The 7,964-nt window shown below is 41.5% G+C and overlaps 1 protein-coding gene across 2 annotated transcripts in view; it reads left to right on the top strand.

Annotated features, from left to right (window-relative positions):
- Positions 1–4,874: 4,874 nt before the first annotated feature.
- Positions 4,875–7,964, top strand: part of lrch2 (leucine-rich repeats and calponin homology (CH) domain containing 2) — a 40,887-nt gene continuing 37,797 nt past the window's right edge. Inside the window, exon 1 of one of the 2 annotated variants that reach the window (XM_034684480.1) lies at positions 4,875–5,271. In XM_034684480.1, the coding sequence (XP_034540371.1) occupies positions 4,956–5,271 (316 nt within the window). In that variant the 5' untranslated portion in view covers positions 4,875–4,955. The remainder of the gene's footprint in view (positions 5,272–7,964) is intronic. The other variant, XM_034684481.1, reaches the window with a different exon arrangement.

The following is a 7,964-nucleotide window of genomic DNA, read 5'->3' as shown; positions in this document are numbered from 1 at the left end:
TTATGGTCACCTATAGCTAGAGAGTGTCTAATTTTATCAAGAGTTAAAGGCCCTGTGAGGAGTTTTGAACTGGCTGAGAAACAGACTGAAAATGATACTGATGCCTCTTTATGACCTTCAATAGCAAACAAGACCATCAGCAGCAACACTGACACCTTCTCTGTTGTCATTTTTAATGCCTGAAACCACCCTGAGGGGGTAGGTTTCAGACCAGATGATGGACATCTCGCTTCAGAGACAGCCTTTATTTGACTGTTTTCATGGAAAATAATCACATTGCCTGATAAAGTTGACTGTTAAAAGACAACAGGATGAGGTTTTTGTTGAAAACACTACTTTTGCATGCATAGGACAAGAGATGAGAGATTTCGCTTGGCGACAAGGGGGTGCAAGAATCGATACAAAACAAAAGTTCCTCACAGCAGCTTTAAATAGCTTCAGGTCTTTTACAGTATTTCTCAATTGCTGAAACACATTTCTTGTCATCCACCATGCTTTTCTCACCACTATAAGCACAAACCCCAATTTTTCAAACTACACCAAATCTCTGACTCTTCCTGCAAAACTAAACAATGTTGTCAGATCATACCCAAAGTCAATCAAAATTAAAAACAATACTGAGCAGTCATTACACACTGTATCAAAAAATTGAAAACACAATGCCCAGGAGAAGAAGCTGTAGAAATGTTTATTGTTCACAGTAGGCTGAATGAATTTTGCAGAATAAAATCCTCTTTGAATTTAGCACCTGTCTCCAGTAATAAATAAAGTAAAAACAAATATAAATGAGATGAACATAGTCTATCACAGTAGCTTGGATTTCATCAGAAGTTACTGTTCTCAGTCTTTCTTGATTTTGCTCCCCTCCTCTTCCTCCTCGACCACCTCTTACACACACTCTTCCTGCCTCTCAGATTATTTCTGAACTGGCTTATATTGGTTTCCTCACATCATTAGCCACAGCAAGTGTGGTCAGTTTTGAGTGGTTGTGTTTAAGCTGTGACAGCTGTGCTTCAAATGTGTTTAACTTTTGCTTCCTGTGCTTACCATTATGCAACACAAGTGCATCACAGTGCAACATGTGTTTTAGTGAGTGAGAATGTTTGCAAGTTGTGTCCAGTGGCAGTTCTGGGGAGGGGCCAATGCCCCTGTAAAACTGAACCTGGACCCCCCTGTGGCGCCCCCTCCACACCAAACAAATATTATACAATAAAAAAAGCTTCGGTATCGCACTGAAGTTACAGGCGGAACACATGCGTTGGCACTTGGTTCCAGTCCTTTACAGTGCTAAGGGACTCATGTTGAGTGTAAACAGCCCAACAGCTGCTGTCAGTCTGCATTTTGATATAGTACACAGTAGTATATATGTCTAGTATATAGGGATGCACTGATGTTTTGCCAGTTTGTTCTCAGCTGGTCCTCGCCCTTCTCAGTCTCTTTTGTCAGGGTTGAATGTGTCCCTCTGACAACCCTTGCCCTTACCCTTGCCCAGAACCAGAACCAGAACCAAACTCAAGCAAACAGAACCAGAAGCAAAGTCGAGCAAACATTATTAAAGTCCTCAGTGCAGATTGACATTGAGAAAAATCGGATGCCTCAGCTTGGATGGACTGATCCAATTACTCCTCTCAGTGAGAATTTGCCCTGTCTTTGAGAAGAACCCTAATCCTAACCCTCTCAGAAGGAACAGATGAAGCCATGATACACAGCCTCCCCTCCATCACCTGTATCCTATATCCTCACATGTGATTGGCCGCATGGCCGCCATGTTGACCAATCAAAACAAAGTTCTGCTAGAAGCAGAGCTGGGGCTGAGCACTGTGAAAGCTAAGCAGCAAAAAGAAAAAAACTGGCAGCTGGTTCTCTCTCAATGCGAGCCGACTGGTCTGATTCACTATAGAGCATCGGCTCTCAGAGCCACAGCTTTTGATCATGACACATCACTAATGTGCTTAATCTGTGTTACAATTATGAGGGGGTACTTGGACAATTTTCTCACCTGTAAGGGGTCCCTGGCTCCAAAAAGTTTGAGAACCCCTTGATTATACAGTCTATGGCCAGAACCCAAAAAGACAGCTGCACAGTGCTGTGTGTACAATAATAAATATCAAGGAGATGTTTATGTTTATGGTATTCATTTTACTGACAGGTAGATCTTCATCACATTTTTGAAGTGAACTTCAAAGATGTCAGCACAATTTCCAGTTATGTTGTGTATGTAGTAATTTAATCTTAAATTATTGTGTTCAGTAAATCAGAAAGACCCAAAAAAACACAATCTTTAGTTTTGGTTTGATTAATCAAGACAAAGGCGTTGGAAACTGGAGCTTAGGGGTGGTTATTGTAGGAATGCCTTGGTGTAAAGGTCATCACAAAAGTGTTCACTGCTAGAGTAAAAGGACATTAAAGGTCAAGTGTCAAATTTTGTACAATACTTAAGCCCTCATAGAGCTGAGCACAGCAGTAGTGTGGTCAACCAGTGAGGCACTTAAAAAACAACTTGGACCAAGAAATCAAACATGGGCTGACCTTGAGCGCTATTTGTGCAGAAGAGGGTCACTGAATGGCTGACCATGAAGTGTATTTGCTACTTGAGTTTCCTTCTGATGTGACATTCAGGGAAAATGAAATGCCCTGCAAGGACCCAGACACATTAAGCTTAGGTAAGCAGCTGTGAAAGTCATCTTAAAGAAGATCTATATAAGGATAATTCTTTAAATCATACTTTCTGTACTTCAGCCTGCCAGTATGATCCCTGAAAAGGACTCTTAGTAAGCTGTAGATAAAAGGTAAATGGACTGTACTCATATGGCGTGTTTCAAGCCTTCTGACCTCTCAATGCCCTTTTACACAACATGTCACATGTTAATGAAAGCAGAATCTGGTGGTTTGAATATTATTTGAGGCCAATATTAAACCTAAAATATTGAAAACATAACAAATCAAATGTTGAAACTAAAAAAATTATGTTTTCTGAAAAATATATCAAAACTTGATGGCAGCAACACGTTTGAGCCTAGTTGGGATGTGGACAACAAAACACTGAAAAAGTTTTGTAATGCCACAAAAAGAAATTCAGGTCATATCCCAACTAACAAAGTTAATTTGGCTAACAAGACTGAGTCTCTCAGAAGTAAAGATGGGAAGACTTTCATCACTCTGAGGGACTGGATGAGGAAATTGTTTAGCAATTCCAGGAAAATGGTCTTGAATGTAAAATTGCAAAGAATTTCAGGATTTCCTCAATTACGGTACATAATATTAAAAGATCCAGAGAATGTGAAGAAGTCACTGTACAAAAGCGTCAAGGCTGATAACTGATACTGGATGGCCATGGTCTTCAAGCCCTCAGGCTGCTCTGCTATAAAAACAGGCATGACTCCCTGCATTGACTGGTCGTTGGTTCGACTACAGATCATGTCTTCCCCCACTCTATACTCCCAACATTTACTGTCTCTCTTTTGCCGCCCTATCGAATTCAGGCAAAATTGCCCCGAAATACAAATTAAAAAACAAAAAATATTGATACAAGATCCAGAAATGCTGGGGACTTCTCTGGTCCCTCCAGGTTCAAATCCAGTCCCATTTTACAGGCATGACTGTCTTCTTGTCTTAATCCACCATGAGCAGAGCACTTTGCAGCAATAGGTCATCCAGCCTCTTGGACAACTTTTTTTCTTTGCAAATCATGTCCCAAGAAAGTTTTGGGCCTGCTGTTGATAATAACCATAGACTGTATAAAATATCGACATATGATGTCACCCATCTGTTTCTGAAGCAGTGTTTTGCAGCCAATCGTTGGTGGCAGCCATAGTACTGCTGTCGAGTGATTGTGACGTAAAGAGGTGGGCTTTGAGCCTCCTAACCAACAGCTACAGTGTTCCCGCCTGTCAATCATGTCAGCTGTGCCTCTCATTGGAAGGCTTGTGATCTCAATATCTTCGAAATTGCCACGTTAGAAAAAAATTCCCCCTCATGCAGTGTGTGCCGATAGAGAAATGAGCTATCCAGACTACACTCGTCTTTTGTACCAGGCTGTAAACATGTTTATTTCTGCTGTAAAGATCGGCTTTTTTGAATTGGTGTGTATGTGGTTTCTGGTACTTCTGGTACGGTGGCCCTGAAGTGCAAATCACAACGGCAAATCAGAAAACACAACGGCAAAACAGAAAACACAACGGCACCAGCAGAAGTAGGTACACTCAGTCCAATCAGCGACGAGTCATGTCCCCGGAGAGTACCTTCTTCTTCCAGTTTGGTAATTGCCGTTGTGTTTTTTGATTTGCCGTTGTGTTTTCTGTTTTGCCGTTGTGTTTTTTGATTTGCCGTTGTGTTTTTTGATTTGCCGTTGTGTTTTTTGATTTGCTGTAGTGTTTTCTGATATGCAGTTGTGATTTGCACTTCAGGGCCACCGCATTCTGGAGCCAGCCTCAAGCGAATCCTTGAACGACTGCAGTTTTTAGCACTTCTGCATTGGACACATTTTTAGACAGGAGGTTGCCACTTGATAATAACCCATACCCAGTGAATGATATTGGCAGTGATGGAATTAAAATCCTTTATTAATTTCCTGTAGTATTTAGAAGGAAGTGTAACCACATCCCACTTTGTATTGTTTATATGTACATATTCCATTTTTGACATGAATATACAGTTTATATATATATCTTAATGATTCCTTGTTATCTGGCATGGCTCTCCAGCCAATGGCATCCAAATTAAAGGAATTATTATTGTAGGTTTGCATTTTGGGCCCCTGTCCCTTGTCTGCTACACTGGGGTTCCCTACTGGGAGTTAAGAATGAGCAGGTGGATAAAGGGTAAGCCTAAAATGGCTACCAAACCCTGCTAACCATCACCATCATCATCATCACCATCAGCAGCAGCAGAAGCAGAAGCAGCACCAGCTCAGAAGAAGCCCATCCCCTAGCGTCCGTCCCGGGAATGTACCCCGTATGCGCATGGGCGGAGAAACTGCCGCTGTGCGCTGTTATTATTGTAAGAGTAATTTCTTTTTTACGAAAATGGCGTCCAGTCAGGGAGGTGTGGGAGCTGTCACGGCTCTACAAAGCCATCACTGCCCCAGTGGACCCCACTGGAGCCCGGGCATCAGCCAGTACCAGCAGCCGCAGCAGCAGCAGCACCACACGGCCCGCAGCCTGGATCGGGCTCTGGAGGATGCGGTCTGCTCCGGGATTGTCAACCTGAGCGGAAGGAAGCTGAGGGAGTACCCGGGGATGAGCTACGATCTGACGGATACAACACAAGCAGGTGGGTGGGTGGTTGGGTGTCCACGCATGGGCTTCAGGAAATAAGGAGTTAGCCCCAGACAACGTGCTTCTGCAGAAATGTGCTCATGGATTTATGTGTCTTTGAATGCAGCACGTCCGCATTGTGCGTGCTTCTCTGTCTGGTCTGGGCGCATTAATATATAGGTGACAATATTTAAAGGGATATACCGTGCACTAGACTGGCTTCTGTGAATGCACATCAGACTACACACCCTTGTTGTAATTACTGTCCATTCAGTCTCATATATCACACTACTTTATTGCACGAGGCTGCTGTTGTGTGGTTGTTCAGATAAACGCCAGCAGCTTTCAGTCTCTCCCCCCAGGAGACACATGAATGAGACGGCAGGCGCACCCAAAGCCAGGCGCTGTGCAGCGGTTGGTTTGCACACCCAGCCGCAGTAGATTTGGCACTGGGGCTGCTGCCGTGCTGGAGCAGAATATGAATGAACCAAGGGGCTCGGTTGTAGATCTTGCTCATTGAATATCATTTGCGCTGTGCATATGATAGGCTACACCTACATGCTCTCATGCTCTACCTTTTTTTCCCCCTTTCTTCCCAATTTCGGCACAACCAGACAAAAGATGCAGTGCACTTGCAGCCTCACCCCCTGCTTGCATGCACACTTGCCTGGGTGCATATATGCTTGTATAGCCCAGAATGTATGATAGAGGAAGACATTTCGCTTTTGGTTTCACGTGTATATTAGAAGCTGTGTCTAGTCTTTGGTGTTGCATTTCTATTTCATATTTTTTCATATAGTCAGTAGGTCAGTAGAAAGCTCATGCTTCCTCAAAGCTGCTCTATTCATTTATATTTGACATGGTGGTGTAAGGAAGGGTTTATTTCCCCATTGTAATAAATCACTCATAGTCATTATTGTAGACATCTCAATTATACTGGATCTCACAGTGATAGTTCCCTACTTTGAGATGTCCTCACATACCATATGGTGCTACTCCACCATTTGCAGCTTGTGGCAAGCCTCTAGTTTGAGCTCTTTCCCCAAGGGGTTTCACATTTTCTGCTCAAAGATTTCCCAGCCTTTTTGGAAACTGACAGATTTGAACACATAAGGAGCGATCATGCAGGTAGCAGGATTAATTGTGTAATGCTTGGAAGACATGCTGTGCATAAATCTAGATATTTGCTTTCCCACACAGGTGTTCAAAAATCATGGGACTTCCTTAATATTTGCAAACACAAATGTTTATGTTTGGTTAAAGAGATGCACTTTCATCTTGCTTGTGCCCTTAAAAGCTGAAGTGTTTAATGTGAAGCACAGGCTGCCTTACAGGGGAGAGACAAATAGAACAGGAAGTCAGTGTGCACTATTTCTGGACTGCTGGGCTGTGCAAACTCCACTGTTTTTAGACTATAATGTATTAATAATCAGCTTGTCTGTCTGTTCCGAAGACTGTCTAAATTCATTGTTGCTGCTTCATGAGTGCAGGCTATAGAACACTGGTAGTGATCAAAAGAGATATGACACATTTCTGTCACACTTTTCATCACTTGCTTTCAGTGTAACTAACCCCATCACTGTGAATGCTGATGCTTTTTTATTTGCTTTCACATCTTCATTTCGATGAAGGTGTGCTAGAGGGATGTCTCACTTTGAAAGGTGCAAAGAGAGAGCAACACCTCACAGCACCACCCCATACATCAGCTTTATCATCTGACTTCATGCTGCACGCAGACAGTGATCAAATCTCAAGCTTATCACCCTGGGTTAAAATCTAGATTGTTAAGATTTAGTAATGCAATCAAGAAGCATCTAATAATTAAATATGTCCTTACTCAGTCACTCTTTGCTGTGATTGAATGTTTTGACTAATTTGAATGTCACTTAATACAGTCTCTTAGTACTACTCAGGGTGGGAGTAAAAATAAACGTTTAGTAAAATGAAAAATACATTATTTATTAATTTAATAACAGAAAACCACAAAAGAGCAAATATAAGCATTATGGCTAATCTTTTTTCAGGCGACATTTCAATATTGGTATACAATATCATAGGCTTTCATTATCAGCTAATGATAAAGTTATCCAGGAAGCGTTTGAATTTTTAAATTACAGTTTGACAGTCTTACCAGATAATAATTAAGACTTTTCTATAGTCTTCTGTTAATGTTAGGCATGGCTTACTGTAATGAAGTTACCAAAGTTTGAATTAGATATTTAAACCACGTGATAAGAAAGACGGGCATTTGTAGCTTAAGATCAATTTAGCTTGTAAGCAAAATTCTAAAATCAAAGCTTGCTTGATTCCTACCATACAACAGAAACACACAAATCCTGTTTCTGGTTGTTAAGGAAGTGGTTAAGCTAACTTTTGCTGTTATCTGTATGCATATGGGTGGTCAAATATGGTGTCTAAAGATTTTGAATGTCTGGCCTGCAGCCTCTGTACTGTGGAAAATCTGTATTCAAGTCGAAAGAGATTAAATTCCTCTTTGATCTGAAATGTACCATCAGACAGCAGCTTATGTCAGCACATAACTCTTTAATAGATATTATTATTGTTAGGGTTCCAAAGGGGTGGAAAATTTACAGTAAATTTCCATTGGAAGTCAGGCTGGGGAATTTTGGAAATTTTTGGAAACTTTCCATGGGAATTAATAGGAACTAACTGGAAATTGAGTGTAATTTAATGGAAAGGTATCATGTC

The sequence above is a fragment of the Notolabrus celidotus genome, chromosome 5, assembly GCF_009762535.1.
Source record: "Notolabrus celidotus isolate fNotCel1 chromosome 5, fNotCel1.pri, whole genome shotgun sequence".
Classification (NCBI taxonomy): domain Eukaryota; kingdom Metazoa; phylum Chordata; class Actinopteri; order Labriformes; family Labridae; genus Notolabrus; species Notolabrus celidotus.
The sequence above is the reverse complement of the archived record's forward strand: the minus strand, read 5'-3'. Positions and strand labels throughout refer to the sequence as shown.